Source organism: Natator depressus, chromosome 11 (genome assembly GCF_965152275.1).
Source record: "Natator depressus isolate rNatDep1 chromosome 11, rNatDep2.hap1, whole genome shotgun sequence".
Classification (NCBI taxonomy): domain Eukaryota; kingdom Metazoa; phylum Chordata; order Testudines; family Cheloniidae; genus Natator; species Natator depressus.
In genome coordinates, this window is record NC_134244.1 from 58,426,315 (window position 1) to 58,449,194 (window position 22,880).

The window sequence follows — 22,880 nt, forward strand, 5'->3', positions numbered from 1 at the left end:
TGGGTTCCTTTCTCTCATCATCATATTGCATTGCCCTAGGTTACTGTAGCTCTTATTCCACAACACACTGATTTCTACTAGGCCCATCTTCCCTCTGCCCCTATTACTTGTGGAATAACAGGAAGAAAAGGAAGTTAGTGAATGCATGGTCATCTAGTATTCTTGAACAGAAGCTGTGCACAGATATGAACATTTATACTACCTGTGACAGAATGAACCTGTGTCCACACCCCACATCTGATTGCAAATCTTTGCACAATATCTTGTATAGTATCATTTAAAAACTCATAATTTCCTGGTCATTATCATCCTGATAAAATGTGTGGCAACACTGCATGTGAAGTCATGAGATTCCACTGTATGATGTTATTAATTCATGTTCCAAACTGAGGTTGGCAAACAGGTCTGTCTCAAACAAAGGAATGTGTGCTCTGCTTAATCTGCATTTAAGCGGTAAACAGAGTCATCAAACAGGAAGGGAAACAAAGGGCATTCAAACAGGTGAGGGAAAAAGTAGCAACGAACATCCTGCCCTATAGATTCTTTGTCTCCTGAATCTCCGCTGGAAGTTTTTCAAGAGGGGGACTGACACTCTAAAAAGGAAGCACAAACACCCCAAAATATCCCCCCCATCTCTCTGCCCATCAATTCACTGCACCCGAAGGAATAAGGGACGTAGACATTGGACTGGAGAAGGAGTCCTGACCTAAGAAGTTTGGTCAGTAAGACTGCTGAAAGCATGTGATGAGAAATTTTGCTTTAATCAGATATAGTGTGTTCAGTTAGGCACCAGTAGCGTTTTAACTTTATTTCCTTGTAACCATTTCTGATTTTTATGCCTCATTACTTGTACTAACTTAAATCTCTCTGTGTAGTTAATAAACTTGTTTTATCTAATCCAGTGTGTGTAAACTGAAGTATCTGGGAAACTCCATTTGGGATGGCAAGTTATGTGAATATTATTTCTATTAAAAGCAAATAATGGACTTTTTATAAACTTGTATTGTCCAGGAGAAGCCTGGACAATATAGGACATACATTTCTGAGAGGGGGTGGGGGGGGTGGGGGGTGGAATCTAAGACTTGGAGTGTGTTGGGGTCACCCTGCGGTATAGCCAAGGCTGGTAAGAGCCAAGTTATGGCTGGCTGGCTGCAGCACGCACACAGACATAGCTGGCAGTGACTTGCATGCTGGAGGCTGTTAGTGACCAGTCCAGGCTGGAGCCTACAGCAGCGAGGCATTGGAAAGGGCATCCTAGGTTAGAGGGCAGGGGTGACACAGTGACTCATTAGTCTGGATTGCACACTAGAATGTTACACTGTCATGTTCAGTACTACCAGTACTGGGCTAGATGCATAAGGGCTGTGCAGGAGGAGAGAGAATGCTGTAATTGCACTTTAGATGGAAAGTGAATGTTTGGTATGCCCCACTGCTAGACATGCCTTCTTTGGTACACAGTTGCAATGGGTGGCATATATTTATTATATACTAGCAAAGGATAAGCCCAGGTGATGCATTACAGGTCACACTGTATTCTATTACAAGACTGAAGTCTCATTTTTGGACTGGCTGTGAATTGTCAGCTAAATACTTACACCTTTTCTATTGAACAAATGTTACTTGCATGTATTCATCTAACAATTGAAGTAATTATTTCAATTTTCAGCGGCAATAGTGGAGGGAGGAGCAGTTATTTATGATCTTGCTATTGGGTAGATTGGAGAAGTTAGCAGACTTCAACACAGCAGGAGAAATGAAAGGCAGGGGCTTCTCTGCACAGAACCTTTAACCCACAAGCAAAACAAGCTCTAGGAGAGTGCTTCCACCTAGAAGAAAGGTACATAATGTACCTGTTTTTCCAAGAATTGTTACAGTAGGTTAGGACTGAATGAGAAAGCTTCAGAAGAATAGCAATACGATGACTTTTTGGTGAAAGATTTTAACTAGGGCTGTCAAGCCATTAAACAAATTAATTGCGATTAATCGAGCTGTTAAACAATAATAGAATACCATTTATTTAAATATTTTTGTATGTTTTCTAAAACATATTTTTAAACATATTGAATTCATTTACAACACAGAATACAAAGCGTACAGTGCTCACTTTGTATTTTTATTACAAGTATTTGCACTGTAAAAAAACAAACAAAAGAAATTGTATTTTTCAATTCACCTAATACAAGTACTGCAGTACAATCTCTTTATCATGAAAGTTGAACTTACAATTATGTACAAAAAAACCTGCATTCAAAAATAAGACAATGTAAAATTTTAGTCTGCAGTCCACTGACTCCTACTTCTTGGTTCAGCCAATCGCTCAAACAAACAAATGTGTTTACATTTGCAGGAGATAATGCTGCCCGCTTCTTGTTTACAATGTCACCTGAAAATGAGAACATATGAATGTTTAGCATATCTGACACGTAAATACCTTGCAATGCCAGCTACAAAAGTGTCATGCAAATGCCTGTCCTCACTTTCTGGTGATATTGTAAATAAGAGAGGGCAGCATTATCTCCTGTAAATGTAAACAAACTTGTTTGTCTTAGTGATTGGCTGAACAAGAAGCAGGACTGAGTGGACTTGTAGGCTCTAAAGTTTTACAACGTTTTGATTTTGAGTACAGTTATGTAACAAACAAACAAAAAAATCTCTATTTGCAGGTTGCACTTTCATGATAAAGAGATTGCACTATAGAACTTGTATGAATTGAATTGAAAAATACTATATTTTTGTTTATCATTTTTACAGTGCAAATATTTGTAATAAAAAAATATACACTTCGTATTCTGCACTGTAACTGATATCAATATATCTGAAAATGTATAAAAACATCCAAAATATTAAATACATTTCAACACGTATTCTAGTATTTAACAGTGCAATTAAAACATCAATTAATAACAATTAATTAGAGTTAATCACAGTTAACTCACGCAATTAATTGACAGGCCTAATTTTAACTGATGTTATATTAAGACAAAAACCAAAGGATTGAAAAAAAAGATATTTTTAAAAAGATTCTTTCCCCTTTATCTTACATGTACAAAAAGTAAACTAAAAGTTCATAAATCAGAGCCTTGGCAGACTGTCTGGAATAGCTGGAACTAGAAAACCCCGTTTGAGGCTCCCCTTTGGACCCTGCCTGATGCTGTCAGCTCCTGAAAGTCCTGCATTCAAGCAGTAAAGGTCTGATCCAAATTAACTAACACCTTTTTAGTGTCACATCAACACTATGATTAGAAGTCAGTCTGACCAGCTTCTCAGGAATCTGTCCAGGCACTTTATGTCTATGAAGCCAAAGGGTTGGCATGAATTGTGACATCCTTAATGTGAACATCGTTAAGAGGTCGGTAGGTTTTCTCATTCACTGGGAGCTTCTCCAGCTCATCTAGGGTCTCCAGACCATCAATTACCCTGGAAAGAAAGCAGAACAATCATGAGAATTCCCTTGTAATGAAAGGCCCACCTTTCCTTTCATAGTCTCGGTATTCCAAAGCAATTTACAGTGAATTAAGGTACCTGCCATGCAAGGACTGAGTAAGGAAGTAAGATAGCTATTATGAGTTTACTAGTAGTTTAATGTCCCCTGGACATAATAACCTATTGTGAAAGAGAATTTTGAGTGGCCACGTATGACTCGTGGCAGGGTGCCACAGTCCTTTTAATTTCCATTTGGGTAGCCAGAGAGATCTAATGTTCCATTTAAAGGACACATTGTTCCTTTCCCCTGCCCTGTCAGCACTTAATATGACACCCAAACTGGGTTATGATTTTTTCCTCCCCACAAACAGGATACAAGTAACTCCCACTGACTTTGCGATATCACAATTCATCCCAACCCTTTCACTCCATAGCTATAAATTGCCTGAGAGGATTCCCAAGAGGTTGGTCAGACTGATCATGGCATTTAAAACTACTCTAGCAAGATACTCATCAAACTGGACTTCACTGGGAATTACTCATGTCCTCTGACTGGGGAATCAGGCCATGGATGACAGATTCTAATCAATAATGTTCTGACACAGAGGCAGGAGCGGTACTAACCGAACCATTACTGACCACATAAATCTGATAGCTCTGGGACATCCTAGATACTGATTTACTATAGGATAAATTTAGAGGTAGAGTTTATACTTCTGGGTTTCTGTCCAAGCTGGAAAGGTGACATGAGAAAGCAACTTAACACTAATAGATACCTTACAACTCTTTAAACAACTGTTACTATGACCATCTGAGAAAGAGGTAAGGAAACATCCAAAATACTATGAGGACAACATCAATATAAAAACCATGTTTCTCTGTGATACTTGTAACAACAGTAGGTAAAAAAGTAACACCTATGCCTAGATGACTATAACTGAAAGATCAGAGGAAAAAAATATTGTTTTCAATGCTGGGAGATAAAGCAGTGTTTCTCCTAGCAGTTTCATTCCCCATACTATTAAGATAAATTCATGAAGCCTCACTTCATGTGAATAAATTAAATATTCAGCTCTCAAAAATATCCCATGCTGGTTTATTTCTCCCTTTAAAATGAAAAGGAGGACCGGTATGCAAAATTGTAGTGATGACCAAAGAGGGAAATGCTACAAACCAAAAGAGAGAAACTTACAGACACTGTCAATGCTAACAGGCCCCAAGTTGGGCCTACATTTTTCTTTTCAATTTGTGTATATAGTCCTTGTAATTCTTTAAAGTTTCATCCCCCAAAATGCCATGCATAACAGTGCTCTTTCCCAAAAGAAATATATTCCAGTAGCCCCCCAGCACTCAAACAGGACCAACAACAATTCACAAGATTTTTTTCCCTTTTTCTATTCAACCTGAGTGTCAGACTCCATGGAAAGCTACTCTTTGATATATATATTTGAAAGGAAAGTTTCAGTTTTAGTACGTTAGTTTAAATCTCTGACTTCTGAGATCTCTTGGGGCCATCAACATGTACGTTCTTATCTCTCAAAAGCTAAAATAAGCCCAATAGCAGTATAATTGGACTTACAGCATAGCTGGTAAAGCACACATAGTTTACCAAAAATATGCCATTCAGACCCTCATTGCACAAGACAAACAAAGTAATTAGAGGTCCAATCCTACAAGCAATTCTACTCAATTCAGTGTGACTACTTGTGAGAGAAAGGGGTTTGCAGATCAGGATACACATTTGTAATGCTATAATTTATAAACATTTTCCATGGAAAATTAATAACTGCGGCACATTTCATAAAATATTGACTTGTGGTATGATTACCTCATTCTGTAATTTCCACATCCAGAGACTGTGTCCAGAAACAATTCTACATAATAAACTAGTGTGTGCCTGGGTGATAAAGATATTCACCTATTTTAAAGGGGCAATTATAATTAAAAGTGAAAAATACTTTGCTTATGTCTTTTAAAATACAGTACAACAACCTTATGTAGTATCTAAAGAAGTCAGTCACAGTTCACACTTATGTAGCCAAGTCTTGTACAGGTTTCTGCTGTAACAGGACTATAGGTTTCCACTACAGTTGCCCTGGTGTATCCTTGCCCTTCATACTGTATCATGAGGAGGCACACTGCTGGGTCACTTACTTCCCAAAGACAGTATACTTCATATCAAGGTGTGGCTGTTTGCCATATGTAATGAAGAACTGAGATCCATTGGTGTTTGGGCCATTGTTTGCCATGGAAACGACACCGCGGACACTGTGCTGAAAGAGAAGTAGAAATGGAAGAAAACGCATACATACGTATTCTGTGAATGCATGACTGCAGCCGACAGCCAGGGCTTAGTTACCTAGCATTCTGACTCCCAATTTTTATTAAAATAGACAACAAAATCTGACTGCCTCCCAGTTGCCAAAACCCTCCTTCGTGATCCGCAACTAGCCCCTCAGATCTGACTCTGCCATGTCAAATGCCTCCCTTTCACCCCTCCCACAAGGATGCGTGACAATCACCTTAGACCAATACAAAACTTCCCCACCTCACCCTCCACAGAGAGAAGCAGCCCTAACTCTAAATTCCCCAAACTACTGAAACTCTCCAGTACCCCACTTCAATAACAAGCCTCCCATTATCTTACTGTGGGCTTGGACTTTAATTAACATATTTTCAAAACCGTTATTTAATCCCAATACTATGCAACATTGATCGTCTCTTGCTCTTGAGACTGAATTCATGTGAAGAAACATCAATAGTATATTGAAGAGCACAGAAATACCTTTAGGTGTTCACTATATTCATCTTCAAATTTCCTGCCCCAAATGCTGTTACCTCCTTTCCCAGAGCCTGAGGAAGTAGTGACAGGGATGGATTACTTTCTTCTCAGGGTTGAGAAAGAATCTCCTATCACAGTCATTTTCAAAACATTTTGAAACAGAATATTGGTATCTTAAGTTATAGTTAAAACTCTAGATAGCCTGTAAGCTGCCTGAGGCAGGGAATCAGGTTTTCGTGTGTGTGTTAGATGCTGTACAAACAATGAGGACCTGATCCCAATTGGAACATATGGGTGCTACTGCAATTTAAATAAATAATCACTTAGAGCAGGAGAACAAAAGACTGAGATATTCCCAAATTCAAATTAATATGACAGCAAACAGCAATAGACGTGAACCAGGCTTTCCTTCAAATAGCAGACACTTTCTGAATCATAGTCCTAAATGCCACACAGACAATGTTCAGAGGCAGTGTGACCTGGTCACAAGCATGGGAAACAGGAATCTCTGCATTCAAATGCTGGATCTCCCACTGATTAGCCGTCAAATCACAGCAAATGATCATGGAGATAATACTAGGCACAGAATGCTGATTGAGAGGATTAAAATTTGTACAGTGATCTGAAGATGTAATTAGCTTATGACTAGAATTAATATTTTAAATCCAGAGTGAATAGCAACTTATCTGAAAGTACCCAGATCATGAAAGTCGCTCTCATCACTACAGCGTTGTGTTACTTATCTTGCCTCCCACCTTTGAGAAAGGGCTCAATATACCAGATATTAATGGAAGGATTTACCTGTTGGATCCCCTGTCTGCACCATGAATCCTTTGATATTCCGGTGAAATATGCAGCCATTGTAGTAGTTACTAGCACAAAGAGCCAGGAAGTTCTATATGAAGAGCAAGAGTGCTCAGTAAGAAGCAGTCCAGCAGTAACATGTTCTGTGCTAGACACATGATGTTATTCTGAGAGGAACACTCAAGGGTGACAGGAATAAAATTAACCCTTCCAGCTTTGGTTTGTATTGTGAGCATAGTATGCTATCACTCTGTTATCTCAGACTGCTCCTGGTTATTGAAATACATTTAAAAAAAATAAGTTTTCCATGATCCCTCATTACCTCTCCCTTCCTCCTTAAAGACTTATCAAAAATACTAACTGTGCCAGTAACAATAAAAAGTAGACTGAAACCTTTTACACCAAAACCAATGCATCAGGATTGGTGGTTTTCTGCAGACACTATATAGAGGGGAAAAAAATATCTAATGGACACAAACAGTTGGTCACATTACATGAAAAAACACTCTTCTATAGTGTTTTATTTATATTCAGACTGGGACTGCCCAAGACTAATTTAGTAAAAGGCAAAGTTTTGCAAAAAAACCCAACCCCAAACCAGGAAAAAGGTAAGATGGCCAAATTTTTCTCTCTCTCTCTCTCTCTCTCCCCTTTTGTTTTTAAACTAATTTTATCTTTTTTATTCTTCCATGTACGCTGGTAACAGAACATTACAAAGTGGGGTCTCTTGTTAGGAAGCTGAGTTAGATTGAGGGTCCTATAAACCTATTTTCCATAGATAGGCTCCTATTGTGCAAAGATTTATGGGTGTACTTAACTCTAGGAGCTGTGAGTAGTCTAATTGAAGTAACTGAACTACTCTTGCTGCTTCAAATTAAGCATGTGTAAATATGTTTGGGTTCAGGGCCATAATTAGGAACATAAGAAATGCCATACTAGAGACTATTTTTAATCCCGCTCCTGTTATTATGGCAGCGGGTCCTGCAGGACCCATGGGACCCTGGTCCCACTGCAGGGTTCTACACTAGTCTCCCACAGGTCCATCTAGTCCAGTATCCCATCTCTGGTAATGGCCAGTATTAGATGCTAAAGAAGAAGGTGCAAGAAGCCCCATCACGGGCAATCATGGAATAATTTGCCCATAGAGGAGTTTTCTTCCTAATCCTTGACAGTGATTATCTTATGCCTAGAAGCATGAAGGTTTACATCTCTTTTACATTTGTATTCTGTCTAATGTAATAGTGTTTTCATTTTCCATATAAATGTCTAATCTTATTAAACTCTTGGCTTTAATGATATATTGTGGCAATAAATTCCACAGGTTAATTATGCACTGTATGAAAAGTTCTCCTGGTATAAGTTTTATATTTGTTCCTTTTCACATCCACTGAATGTTCTCATATGATGCAAAAGGATAAATGGAAACATCCGAAATTTACTTTCTCTATACCATTCATTATTTTGTTTCTGTCATGTCCCATCTTATCTGTCTCCTCTCAATGCTAAACAGTCCCAGTCTTGTCATATTACTCACTTCACAGGCCTTAGGTGTTCGCTCACAGAATATCTCTATTTTAATATCTCCCACATCAGTGTGTAGTGTGACAGCCTGAAGGGAAGGAAAAAAAATTAAACCAGAATTTTGACTCAAAATCAAAGACTGAGAGCTACCAACTCTGCTCTATTCATTAGTCACCCTGGGAATATAAATGCATTTCCATTTCCAGCTAACTGTCTGTGTATGTGAAGTTAAGATGGAGACCAAAATCTGGATTTGTTCCTAAATCAAGTGAATTCCCTGAGCCTGTATGCATGGGATCTCACAGACACAAAAAAGCTGAACTACATCCAGAAGTTAGTTAAAAAAAAGTTGTCAGTAAAACTGAGAACAAGATTAATGCTCAGAGCTTTTCTCGTTGTGCTGTCGCCAAGCATCACTCTGAGGAGTGAGACGGTGTCCCATGGACCTGCTCACATCCCTAGTGAAGACAACAGGAAGAGATTGGACCTCATGTGAATAAGGCCTATAATTAAAAAGAACTAACAAGGTATTCTTCAGAGTAATAACAAAGCTCAGCTGCATATATTTTTTCATCTCTGTGAACCAGACCAACACTTTCAGCTCAAAGATGAGGGAAAAAAATAGCCTAGTCAGTCATATCTCAGCACACCCATGCTGAAGACCCAAGTTCCTCCCAGTTTCATTCCATGAGATGGTAGTACATGCACTCAGCCTATAGTAGATAGGAACAAGTGCCTCATGTCACTGACTTGCAATCTTTCTGTTGAGTTAGCACTGATGGGCTGCAAAAAGTGTTTTATATAAGTCCTCCCTCTGAAAGGTGGTGGCTGCAAAGCGCAATTTTCTCAAGGATTCAGTTGAAAGGGGAAAAAAATAAAAACAAATCAGCAGTGTTACTCACATGAGTCAGTCTGTGCTCTGGATTATTCACAGTGTATTTTGTGTATATATATGGGAGGGAATGTTTTTTGGGGGGTTGAAAATAAGCAATGGGATACACAAGTTTTCAGACAGATGGGTGTGCCAGACAGTTATCCAAGTGTTACACACAAAGCTATCATGCCTCTCTTCACCCAGATCACAAAATCACAGCACTTACATTGAAAGAACTATATTAATGTGGTGACAAAACATCACGTTTACTAGTAGAGACATACATGTACAGAAAAAATTACAAAACCAACGTTCTGTGGTGCATGTTTCCACACTTTATATAGAAAGAAGGGAAGACAATTGGCTGTGATCTCTATGGAGCCACAATAAAAGAAGTTTGTGTATCTATCTTGTTTGAGAAATGTAACCTTACACTTTATTTCTTGGGTTTTAAATTCTTTCCATTTTTTAAACTCTAACATTCTTAAAAGGGTAATATGTACTCAGACCACAGATATGTATTTACACCCTTAACACAGTTTTATGTGGGAACAGAGACCAAATGAGATGACCAAAATCATTATCCAAACCAGAATTTGAATTTAGTGCTAGTGAATCTAGCAGCAGAAAGCTAATGCACTACCTAATCTCATGAAATAGTAAAACTGACATATTCACTTTTCCACAGCACACTGGACAGAAATCAATTAAATGGGTAGCTGAGCTTTACATCACAAGTTCTTTACAATAAACTAAATTGTGGGATTATTTGGGATTCAGAGCTGCTCTCCAGTTCTCAATACTAGATTCATAAAATTTAAAAATATATATATAAAAAACTGCCTGTCTCACCATGTCTTTTTGTTAGGAGTCCAATGCAGACAAGTCAAATGGTTTCCTGCAAAGAAAACACATTTATTTTAGTTTTTCTTCACCACCTCCTTTAAAAATTCTAGAATCTTTTAGGTCATCAGTGAAACTATACAAGTGATTGCACTATGGATTTTTACAGTAGTGTTCAGATCAACCTGTTCATAAGCATTTTATGTATATTACATAAACTACCCACCACTTAGAGAACTAGAAATTAATTGAACAAAGTATTTTTATAAACAAATCAATATATAGAAAAACTTCCATATGATGAGAGCCTGAACTGAAGAGATTGCAACTGTTCAATTTAAAGAGAAGATTCATAGATTTTTTTTAAAGCCAAAAGGGATCATTATGATCTAGTCTGCCCTCCTGCATAATACAGGCCAAAGAACAGCTCTCAATAATTCTTGCATCAATCCCATAACTTCTGTTTGAGCTAGAGCATAACTTTTAGCGAAACTGAGATTTAGTCTTCACTTAAAGACTGCAAACAATAGAGAACCTACCACATTTCTAGAAAACCATTGGAACAATTTTAATTAGTCACTGTTAAAAATCTGTGTCTGAATTTGTCTAGCTTCAGCTTCCAGTCCCTGGATCTCACTATGTCTTTTTCTGCTAGTTTAAAGGGCTGTTTACTATAAGAAATCTCCTCATACAGGTATTTGTGAACCGTGAGCAATTCAATTCTTAACCTTTTCTTCAACAAACTACAGATGATCTCTTGAGTACCTCTGTGTAAGGAAGGTTTTCCAGACCTCTAATCATTCTCCTAGCTTTTTTCTAAATACTTTCCAATTTTTCTGTATCCTTTTTGAAGAGTGGCCAAGTCTCAGTAACGTACAGACATAATACAACCGCCCTAATTATGACATTCCCCAGCTCATATATTCCAGGATTGTATTTGTCCTCTTAGCCGCTTATGTGACTGTGGAATTGTGGTTTATTTGGGCATCAGATAAAACATTCTTAAACAACTCTTTATTACCGTTCACATTTTTAAGGTTACATTTTCCCTCCCACACTCAATTATGCTCATGGTTGCTTTCAGCTTTGGGAAAGTGGGCCTTTTAAAGCATCCAGTATAGTAGATAGCTATTTCTGGTGGTCAGGACACTATTGGTGGCACATAAAGGAAATTAGGCTGTAATCACTTGCACCCAAGTAACTACCTATCTTATGACAGGTTTCAGAAAAACAGCCGTGTTAGTCTGTATTTGCAAAAAGGAGTACTTGTGGCACCTTACAGCTGTAGCTCACGAAAGCTTATGCTCAAATAAATTGGTTAGTCTCTAAGGTGCTACAAGTCCTCCTTTTCTTTTTACCCATCTTATGTTCAGGGACCAATTCCCGTTCGCCCCTCAGAACGAAGTCTGATACCGAGCGACGCAAGGTCTGTTATGGCCCAGCAAGGGGACTTTTGAGAGCAACCACCCATCACAAGCAAAGGTTAGAGATGGAGGCAACGACCAGCCCGCTCCCTCCTCGGACCGGGCTGACTGCTGGGGGTCCAGAGACAAAGCGGCTCAGCCGGAGAGAGAGGGCTGGGCCGAGGGGGCCAAGCCCTTAACGACTCAGGCTCTACGGGGCTGCCCCAGAGCTGCTCGGCCCGGGGCAGGGGCTGGTCAGCCCAGCTGAGGGGCCGCTGCAGGGGAACTGGGGCCTCCGGCCCGGTACCCCGGCGCCCCGTGAGGGGCCCAGCCCCCGAGCGCCGCAGCCGCCCGCTCACCTGCTTCCCGCGCTCGGAGCAGGCCCCGCCGGCGCAGCGGAAGGGGCCGCTTCGCAGACGGACCAGGCCCCGCGCGGGGCGGGGGCGCTTTTCGGCGAGGCGCCGCCAGTCCCAGCCGGGCCGAGGTAGGTGGGTGTCGGTGCGCCCGGGGGGCTGCCGGGCCGGATCTTGGGGGCTGCCCTGCCTGGCAGGGGACGGGCCCGCCTGAGGGGCCCGCCCCCGGACAGAGGCGCTGACGCTGCCCCAAGCGAGGGCTGTCGGCGCGGCCGGGCTGCGCGCCGCGGGGGTCGGGTCATAGCGCCCTTCCCCGTGGCACCACTGGCCCGAGCAGGAGCCCTAGCCTGGGGGCAGGAGCGGAGCCCACACTCTCTGTCATAGCTTCTTCCCTGGCTCTGCTCCCTGTGGAAACCCAGGCTCCGCAGACCTGCCAGTGGCGTCCCTATGGTGGCATAGCCACAGCTTGTCTTACCTAGGCAGTGTTGCTAGAGCAGGTAGCTTTTCTAGCCCTTATGGGTGCGCAGTAAAACCATGGGAACGTGGCCGGGCCTGCCCTATCTTCCCCAGACTGCAGAGAGCCTGAAACAGGAGTTCAGCAGGGTACCATTGTGCTGCTAACCCCTGTGTTAAAGGGGTGTGAAAGTAGAGGAAGGACGACTAGTTACAACACTAGAAGACGAAGTAAAAGTTTATCTTTATGATGGGGTTGGCAAAGTCAGCCTTAAGATTTTCAAAGACATTGAGCTGAGAGAAGGATTGCTCTGCCCATGACTTGCTATTTAAGTCTGCACAAGACCACAAAAGCTCAGGATCCCAAGATCTCTTGTGCTGCATGTGTTTAAAGTCAGCCCTGGTTGCTTCTATAAGAGTTTTATTAGTGTCTACCTCTGTCTCATATGCAGCGTTCATCAGTGTTGGAGAGCAAAGAATGGCACGTTTTCCCCCCGGTGGCTAGCAGTTCTTGTTGCCATTACGGTCTGATCAAAAGCTGTGTTGACTTGTCCCCAACATATCATGTTCACCCATGTGTCTGATAATTCTGTTCTTTACTACACCAATTTGCCTGGTACTGCAGTTAGGCTTACCAGCCTCTAATTGCCAGGATCGCCTCTGGGCCCTTTTAAAAAATTGGCATCCTCCAGTCATCTGGTACAGAGGCCGATTTAAGCAATAGGTTACATACCACGGTTAGTAGTTCTTCAATTTCATATCTGAGTTCCTTCAGAACTCTTGGGTGAATACCATCTGGCCCTGGTGACTGACCACTTTAAGTTATCAATTTGTTCCAAAACACTTCCATTTCCATCTCTATTGAAAAATATTGAATGAGATGCCCAAGTGGAGGTGTTTTCATACCTGGGCTGGACGTTGGCCAGTCTGAATGCTCAGACATTGATGTTTAACTCAGAATTATCTTAAATTTCTGCCCTATCCCCCAACATCCCTAATTATGTTTTGCCTCTTTAGATATGTGCATGCTGCTGTCCTGTGTGCACCTGATTCGCCGACCTCTCCAGTGCATCCAGCCTTTGCTTGTCTTGCCTTCACGCTCCTTCATGGATCTAAAAGCTCTAGTTTTCTCCTTGAATGACTTTGCTTCACTCTCTCTGGCTGAAAGCTGGGACAATGTAGGACTACTGGTAGAACCGAGCCCACCCCATACTGTGAGCACACTCTTCCTAACTAATGACCTTACAGAGGAAGTAATGCAGGAGGCATTGCAGAGGAAGGCAGATCTTATCCTCTCTTACCACCCACCCATATTCCGAGCACTCAAGCGCATTACATGGAAGACCTGGAAAGAGCGTCTTGTGATCCAGGCTTTGGAACACAGAGTTGGCATTTACTCTCCACACACAGCATATGATGCCATACCTCATGGAGTCAATAACTGGCTCGCCAAAGGACTTGGTGAGATACCCCTTTTTTAACTGATACTCAATTTAAATTGCTCTTTAACAATACAGTGTAAGTCTATGAGAAATGTCTTTATCAATTTTCCCAGGTGCTTATATGCATGATTTGAGTTTATTTTTTTTAAAGTGTGTTTTTTCATAATTTTAAAGTAATCTAAATCAGTGGTTCCCAAACTTGTTCTGCCGCTTGTGCAGGGAAAGCCCCTGCTGGGCCAGGCTGGTTTGTTTACCTGCCGCGTCCGCAGGTTAGGCCGATCGCGGCTCCCACTGACTGCAGTTCGCTGCTCCAGGCCAATGGGAGCTGCTGGAAGTGGCGCGGGCCAAGGGATGTACTGGCCACCATACATATTCATATGTTGGTAAAAAGTTCCAGATAGCTCTAGAAACCAAAGTTCATAAATTAAGTCTCTCATTTATCCACAGAGTAAGCTTTCCCACATTGCACGATAAATATGACTCAGCTCTGACCTGAGAGACAACTTTTAAGGCAGAATTTCCAAACTGGTCTGTGGACCACTGGCTGGCTGATCATATAATCTTGGATCTCATGCTTGGTTCCACCTTAGTGAAAAGATGGGAGCCCGTGATGGAGTACTTATTTTTTCACCCAAAAAGGACAGCATGTAAATTTCACTGTCAGCTAAAAATGTATACATTCTTTAATACTTTTATTTATGTGACCCCATCATATGGTATCTGAGCACCTCTGAACCATTGATGGATTTCATCCTTGCAGCATGTCTGGGACATAGGGAAATATTATGGAACTGAGGCCCAGAACAGATTGTGATTTGTCCAAGATCAAACTGGAAATAAGGCATTTTTTTTTTTCACATGGAGAGTAATTAACCATTGGAAAAAAATGATGAAGGGTTGTAGTGAATTCTTCATCATTAACTATTTTTAAATCAAGACTGGATGTTTTTCTAAAAGATACAGTCTAGGAGCTACATAAGGGCGGTTCTATGGCCTGTGTTATGTAGGAGACCAGATGATTTCAGTGGTCTCGGAATCTATAAATATGCAGGAAGCCTGTGAAGTGAGAACTGAACCTAGGTTTCCTGAGTCTTAGTTCAGTGCCTTGACCATCAGACTGTCCTTCCTACCAAGCAACTGTAAGCAATTGTTACAGTTATCACAAAGACGTTACATGATTGGGACTAAAAGGCAAAGTGTTCCACATGCTCATGAATGCTAGGTGTTATTTAATTGGCCAAATGGGTCTCCATAAGGCATTCCAACCAGTATGCAGAGGCAAGTATGCTGGCATTTAACACTAAACTAGAAAAAGTACTAGAAAAATATATTGTAAGAAACAATCCTGAACCAGCCTCTGGGGTATGAGCCTTATTGGTCTTTTCCATCTGTAATGTCTATAGTTCTGTTATCAAGTGTATGAGAACAGAACCATTTGAGCACATTTGGTGGGTAACTTGACTACAATAGTTTAAGCCACAGATCACTGGATGTGCTCTGGTGTCTCGTGGATAATACGACTGGTTCCTTTCATATGTTTAGGGTGTAAGAACATTAAAAGAAACATATCCATTGATACTTAATAAATCATTCTCCCTCCCTCCCAGCAATCCTTATTTTAAGTTAGAAAAAAATAAACTTTCTTCTGTTTTTATAAAGAGTTAAAATTGAGTTCTGCATGTATGATGCGCTCTTGGGCACAGACAAGCTTTTGTAAAGTGCAAAGTCTAGCCACTTATACAGTATTTTAGCTACATGAAACCACCTAGATTTTTATTCTTTACACTGAAAAATGGTTCAGGAATCATTGGTACTATATTTTCAGTAGTTGGCTCTCTAAGGCAGGTTGTGTACAGTACATCTTTGTGTTTATACAATACTTAGCACTGTGGCCCCTAGACAATAACATAACACAATACAAATAATATGTTAGCATTAGCCTACAGATACTTAAAACAGATTCAGTCCATCGGAGACAGCATGGCTTAGGGGACCACTGTTGGTGTCAGGAGAAGTGGGTTCTAATTCTTTCTCTGCTATTGACTCATTTTGTGACCTGGGTCATGTCACTTCACATCTCAGTGCTTCAGTTTCTTCATCTGTGAAATGGCGATAATAGTGCTTACCCACTTTATAAACCACTTGAGATCTTTAGATTAAAAGCACTACAAATGCTCTTATCATCATCATCAAGCTGTTGAACAGTTTACTACAGATCATAAAAATAAGTTGAGACTTGTGTCTGACCGTAAACCGGCCTTGCAAAATAATTATGGCAATTTACCAACACAAGAACAAAATCTGCTTCCCCATAGTTATGCTGATGATGATAAAGAAAAAAATAATGCTATTTTATTCACCTGCCACAAAAATAATATCTTCTGTGGTTGAGTGGACCAGTACAATTTTGCAAAGCTGTTAAATTTCTGTACTGCATGTTGTTTTCTGAGGTGCCTGTACCACTGTCCCACTACACCCGTCAATGGCTCCCAGCTACCCAACTGAGGGCACTCACCGGGTGGAATTCAGTGTGGACCATACTGAGCACCTGGAGACAATCCTATCTAGTATGCGAGGGATCCCAGAGATTTCATCTCTCATTACTCTCCCTGCCAGGTACTGTGCATGGTTCTCTGTTGTTTTCTTCTGTTGCTTTGAAAAGGGAAAGTTGTTTCTTAAGATGCAAACTACAATAATGGGAAATAATATACAGGTGACTATCTAAGGTCTGGATAAGATGTTATAACTTCTTATTGAAAGTTTTTACCATTGTGGGATAGTGGGCCTTTAAGATGGAGATCGAGATTATTTTACTATTATTAGTTTCTCTGGGTATTCTTCAGGCACTGGTTTTTATGTTCATAGTTGGTGGACTTGGATGCATTTGATGATAAATCTGACTTCCTCAGGTACAGCCTTCTGTGTCAGGACTTAATGAGGGAAGTTATTTAACTTAAAGTGTAGTGACCTCAATAATAAGGAGATGGTTAATGTGTCAGCAGAATGTGTGGGCCAAATGATATGTGGATATAGTGGGAATAGCTTTTTGTATGAAACTGAACTTTACCTTCAGGTGGAAGCTAAAAAGTGGCCTTAGTGCCATAAGGAAACCAAACAAATTGTGAAATGGATTTGAAAATGAGATTTTTAAGGAGTGAGAAGAACTGACTGAACAAGATGGATAGTCTTTCCTTTTAAAGAAGCCCTTTTTATTACCAAGTGTTGAAATTCCAGTCTGCTTTTGTGAGAACAGTGAAAATAACCTTTGTGGAAAAAATTTTAAACATGGATGCTAATGGCATTAAGAGACTAAACAGAACATGTGACCCTTCTGTAGTGTTTCTTTGGGCAGAAAGAATTTGCGTTCAGTTTGCTCCACAAAGTCTAAATTTAATATTAAGTACAAACTGGGATTAAAGGGTGGCTAGTAACTCAAGAAGTTACAGGTACCAGTCCAATTGCAGAGATGGAGAGGAACAGTTTTGTCATTCAGTTTGATGGGAGCAGTTTGGCTTAATTCCCGCATCCCCATTAAGCTGTATGTTTCTTTTATAGTAGTGTGTTGGTCTGGTACCACATCTCCTTTTTCTTTCTTCTGTGATAGAAAGGAGAGTTATTCCATTAACTAGATTCTGAAATTCTGTTTTCTTAGTAAACACCAAAAATGCTGTCATTTCTCAGGGCTGAAGGTGAGGAGCAGACACGAGTCAGTTTGAACTGCACCCAGAAGGCGCTGCTGGAGGTGGTGGCATTATTGTCACGGAACAGCCTTCTTTATCACAAGACTGAAATAATGTTATTACAGAAGGTAACAGAATTCACATACCAATTCCTCTTTCCATGAATTTAGTGCTTGTGAAAGGCACCAGGTTGATAGCCCTGGACATGGAAATCCTCTACTCACAGACCAGATACAGCACTATCAGCAGCAATGCAAGTTTCCCTGAGATGCCTCTATCAGTTTGCCTTAACACTGACCTTGAGGGACTTGAAAGCATTTACTTTCTAAATCTGTGAAAATGGTTTTGTGTGACCTACAGTAGCACTTCAACTAATAGTTAGTGTAGATGTGGCCAACGTGTTACCTAGTCCTTTGCAATATCATATGTATCTTTCTTTTGCAAAGCACTCAGAAACTGACTTTCTATGTTTAATTATTCCTCCTGTACTCAGCACTGTGGTGTCTAGATGTCAGTTCCTGTTAGAGTAAAAGGTGATGTGAACAGCTGCAGGGAGCACATTCACAGTAATTTTTTAAACTTCTGCTTCTCCGCAGCCTCTGCTTCCACATACTGGAATGGGACGCCTATGCACGCTGAGTGAGCCAGTCTCCCTGTCAGCCTTGACTGAACGAATCAAAAGCCATCTAAGGCTGCCTTACATACGCCTGGCCCTGGGAACGGGGAAGACGTTAGGTAAACAAGTCCACAAGTGTGTTTGATTTTTCCACTATAATTAGTGCCCCATAAACACAAGAAGTTGGTAAAGTAGTTATTACTGGTGTGTTATCTCTCCTGTAGGACTGATATGCTTCCTAGTACCAGGTGGGTCTAAAGAAGAACTGGTTTTAGTAGTTATTATACTACATATATTCTAGAGCAGGGGTCGGCAACCTTTGGCATGCAGCCCATCAGGGTAATCCGCTGGTGGGCTGCAAGACATTTTGTATGTTGACCATCCACAGCTCCCAGTGACCACAGTTGGCCATTCCTGGCCAATGGGAGCTTGGGGAAGCAGCGGCCAGCACATCCCTGCAGCCTGCTGCTTCCAGCAGCTCCCAGTGGCTGGCAAGGGTGAACCGCAGCCCCTGGGAGGTAGGGGTGTGTGTGTGCGTGTCCGTGCGTGTCTGCAGGCAGTCAACGTAAACAAAATGTCTCGGGGCCCACCAACGGATTACCCTGATGGGCTGTGTGCTGAAGACAGCCGACCCCTGTTGTAGGGACTCCTTTTCTAATATAGTCTGAATTTTAACAGTGAATTTTGTGTTACACTGGTTATCACTGTGAGGGAGAGAGCACACAAACAGCATTAGCTGTCTTTTTTCCATGAGTTGTACAATAGCACCTCCTGTTATAGGGTCTTTCCCAAGACTTTTGGGGACAAACACAGACATGCCACCTTGAAGGTAATATTCTAGAAACTCTTACATGATGAATTGAGATTTAACTTCTCCTTGAAATAGTAAGAATACAGTATACTTGTATAGCACCATACAAAAGTATGTACATATCTGTTGGCATTATTAATATTGATATGGGAAACCACCAAACACTAATTTAACCATTATTTTAAAATAACATATTATTAAATTCAAAGGCCAAATAATATTTATACAATTGTTTTAAACATGCCTAAAAAGCCTAAATAAGCAATTTACTACATCCAAACAATAACAAAACATTACGCATTTGATTAAGATGCTTACAAGTGGGCTAATCCCAGGGCTGCTTAGACCCATATTGGTTGACTTCAGCGTGGTCAGGCAGCTATTAGCGATGAACCCTTTAAGAATTTACTTTTTATACCCTTTCACAAACAAATGATGTTGTAATTGCCAATTACTGACGTTAGCTAAAAGCCAATTTAGGCAATTTACCCTTATTTTCAGTTTTAAATTAGGTAAGATTTAAGGCCTCTTTTTTTTTCCCCATTTTTATTTTCTCTGCCACTCCTTGCTTACAAGCAAAACAGTGGGAAGGTTTGGGCTTGTTTGTTTGTTTTTTTTAAAGACAGTTTTTTGTTTTGTTTTTTGTTACTGCAGCTCTTTATTTTCACAGCCTTCTTTTACCTTCTGTTGGAGGCCTTCTCCCTACTAGCCACAAACTATAAAGCAAATGTTATTTTTTTAAACCAAACTTAAGCTAACTTTAATTTTTATTTTATACTTATCCTACAATATCCATGTTTTGTGAGAGGAGAAACGGAGGCACAGAGAAAGGACTTGCCCAGGATCAAACAGTAAATCAGTAGCAGAGCCTAGAATACAACTCAGGTCCTCTTGATCCAGTTACCTGTCCTAAACCCTAACTGCCTCCCTTCAAACAGGATAACTTGTGAGACTGAATAATTGGGAAAGCTTGTTCTTAGTTTTTGGTATTATCCCTGAGAAAGGCAAGTCTTATTAAAAAACTATCGAGATTAGCAGCTGTGTTCCTAAACCATGCTCAGTGTTTTAAAGCCCCTAATTCCGTATAGACTAGTGGTTTTCAAACTTTTTTTCTGGCGACCCAGTTGAAGAAAATTGTTGATGTCTGTGATCCAATGGAGCTGGGGCAGAGGCGTTTGGGTACAGCGGTGAGGGCTGTAGGGTGGGACCAGGAATGAAGGGTTCAGAATGTGGGAGGGGACTCTGGGCTGGGGCAGGGGATTGGGGTGTGGGCTTACCTCAGGCAGCTCCCAGTCAGCAGCATAATGGGGGTGCTAAGGCAGGCTTCCTACCTGTCCTGGCGCCATGGACTGTGCTGCACCCTGTAAGCAGCCAGTAGCAGGTCCGGCTCTGCATGGCTCTTGCCCTCAGGCACCGCCCTCCCCCCCCCCCCCCCCCCCAGCTCCCATTGGATTGTTCTTGCCATATACATATGAGATCATTTTATTCATTACTAATAAGACACTTCAACAGATGAAAACTTAAACTGCAGTGGTCAAGAACCAGCCACTGTGTAGCAATTTCCTCTTTTCTCCACGCATCAACTGGAGAAGGTTCCTGCTAGTGAAGAGGAGCTGTCCATCCATCACTAGTTTACAGAGACCATGGCTTTTTGCTGCATTCCCAGTTAGTGGCCCATACACCTCCTCCAAACTAACATCCCCTCCCAGCACCCAACAAATTTCCATTGGGTGTACGACCAAGACAAGGGTTAGCACTGCATTTATCTGTTTTGAAGCCAGCATCAAGTCTGAGGGGTAGGAAGGCAGTTTAATTGTGGCACTTGCTGTCTTGCAGAAACCAAAGTGAAGGTGGCTGCTCTGTGTGCTGGCTCTGGGAGCAGCGTCCTGCAGGATGTGGAAGCCGACCTCTATCTCACTGGTATGAGACTTGTTGTTCCATACTTAGCTTTATAAAATCGTCACTAGAAAGAGCAATCTGATTAGTTGCTGAGGAATCCAGCTGTGAAGAAGAATGTGGTATAATTGCAAACGGCAAGGAATCAGTTAGTTACTAAAAGAACAAATAAATCCTACAAGCAACAATGCAGGTCCAGTGCTAGATTGACCACCTGGTAACCTATGATAAAGATGTCAAATGTAGGAGACTCTCTGTTCAAGATTGTAGCCCAATGTCCATGGGGAATTTGTCAGTCATCCCATCATAGTGCAGATGCTTGTATTAGATGTGTATACATGCAAACAATTCAAGTCTAACAAAATTGTGGGCTACGTCTTTCTAATCATTAAGAGTAAAATGAGATGGGCTTTTGAAATAACTAAATTTAAGAAATAAACAAAACAAGGCTCCAGTCTTGCAACTGAAGGTGCATGGGTGCATGACTGTGTGGAGCCCCACTGACTTAAAAGGAACTCCACATGGTGCAGTCAATTGCAAAGTTCAGGGACTAAATCTAGGAGGAGACCTACAGTAAAAACTTAATCCTCATCTAAGATTCTTAACATAGCATTTTTCTTTAGGAGATGGTAATAATCTAGATTGCAGTAGCTCCCAAAATGTGAGAGGAAGACAGTCTACAACCCCAAAGAGCTTCCACTCTAAAAAGAAAAAAGTGAAGAGTGGGGGAAGCAAAGTGATCAGCGTGAGGCTAAGCATATGTTTCATTAGCAGGATGTTCATTTGTTGGTTTTGTGTGTTTAATTTTGAAGTGTCTAATTTAAAAATCATGTCTTTCTGCCACACTGGTTCCCAGCTTCCATTCCAGCATCCTTATAACCTGTTCTTCCTATATGTGAGCAGCTCACTCTGAGATATGTAGGTGACTCTTACCATATACGTATGAGACCAATCACGTAGGTGATTAGTGTTGTGGAAGAAGTTAGGAGGATTCTGTAGTCTGCCAGATGGACATGGAACCTTTCCTCTCTCCAGGTTACAGCTAGATCTTCCTTCTGTTAGATCCAGCTATTCAGTTTTAACCTGTAAACCTGGAAATCCACCACCTTCTGGACTGTGTGTAGCCCCATATTCCTAAGGCTGGGCAACTCAACCTGGCTCTCCCAGCACAAAATCCAAACCAAAAGATGCACCCTGTAGCACATATCAAGTTGTTCTAACACAGTTTTCAATTAAACTTTTCAAAACATCAGCTAGAATTACTAGTATTACATTAGTGCCTAAAATGTGGTAGGTGCTGTGCAGACATACAGAAAGGCAATTACATCACATAAGCAAGACATCCTTCAACAGCCAGTGCTGTGTGAAAAGCAAACTGTCTGGTTTGTTTGCACATATAGTCACTGCACTTCCAGTATCTAATATTGCTTTATAAGGTACAGTAGGATACTTGGTGTCTGAAAGATGCTGTGTAAATCCAAGCTCTAACCTGTGGAGGTAGAAAAAGTTCCTAATTGGTTAAATCCTCAGGAGGTCTCTGGGAAAGATAATTTCAGCCATTGTATGACACAATCTAAAACACTGTGTATAATGCTAAAATGTAATTATTGTTGACAAAGAACTACATAGTAATGCAGACTCACCTGGAATGGTGTCATAGGGTAACTTCCCCCAGCTAATAAGAAGCTGTGGCTCTAGAAGAGGGTTCTTGGTCAGGAGAGCCTCGCTGGTAAGGGACCTAGACATAACCTTAGTCTATCAACTCCACTTAACTCAGCCCCTTCCCCTTCTAGCTAGAGATGCTGGGGGAATTTGTACAAAAGTTCCAGCTGTGGGTGAAATAAACTAGACACTGAAGGAGCACTGTTCAGTATACATAAGCCTCACTGGACTTACTGAAGTCCACTAGGGGAAACTGAGGTAGAGACACAATGGTGGTGCTGCACCAGGCCCGCAGAGGTGCTCTAGGAGCGAGGGCC

The 22,880-nt window shown here is 41.1% G+C and overlaps 2 protein-coding genes across 5 annotated transcripts in view; one reads left to right on the forward strand and one right to left on the reverse strand.

The window, feature by feature from the left end:
- PPIL3 (peptidylprolyl isomerase like 3) lies at positions 1–12,559 on the reverse strand. 2 transcript variants are annotated; one of them, XM_074967896.1, is made up of 7 exons: positions 12,479–12,559; positions 10,257–10,302; positions 8,544–8,618; positions 7,007–7,100; positions 6,209–6,276; positions 5,578–5,696; positions 1–3,417 (listed from the first exon to the last, which is right to left on the reverse strand). In XM_074967896.1, the coding sequence occupies exons 2-7, from the start codon at positions 10,257–10,259 to the stop codon at positions 3,291–3,293; spliced, it is 486 nt and encodes a 161-aa protein (XP_074823997.1). In that variant the 5' UTR covers positions 10,260–10,302; positions 12,479–12,559; the 3' UTR covers positions 1–3,290. The 2 variants fall into 2 exon arrangements, with proteins under 2 accessions (XP_074823997.1, XP_074823996.1); XM_074967895.1 differs by lacking the exon at positions 12,479–12,559 and adding an exon at positions 12,010–12,189.
- The window catches only part of NIF3L1 (NGG1 interacting factor 3 like 1), a 15,411-nt gene continuing 4,055 nt past the window's right edge, over positions 11,525–22,880 (forward strand). Inside the window, exons 1-6 of one of the 3 annotated variants that reach the window (XM_074967893.1) lie at positions 11,525–11,729; positions 13,474–13,917; positions 16,349–16,514; positions 17,580–17,706; positions 18,175–18,313; positions 20,842–20,925. In XM_074967893.1, the coding sequence (XP_074823994.1) occupies positions 13,476–13,917; positions 16,349–16,514; positions 17,580–17,706; positions 18,175–18,313; positions 20,842–20,925 (958 nt within the window). In that variant the 5' untranslated portion in view covers positions 11,525–11,729; positions 13,474–13,475. Of the gene's footprint in view, positions 11,730–11,975; positions 12,139–13,473; positions 13,918–16,348; positions 16,515–17,579; positions 17,707–18,174; positions 18,314–20,841; positions 20,926–22,880 lie in introns of those variants that run through there. The other 2 variants (XM_074967892.1, XM_074967894.1) reach the window with 2 other exon arrangements.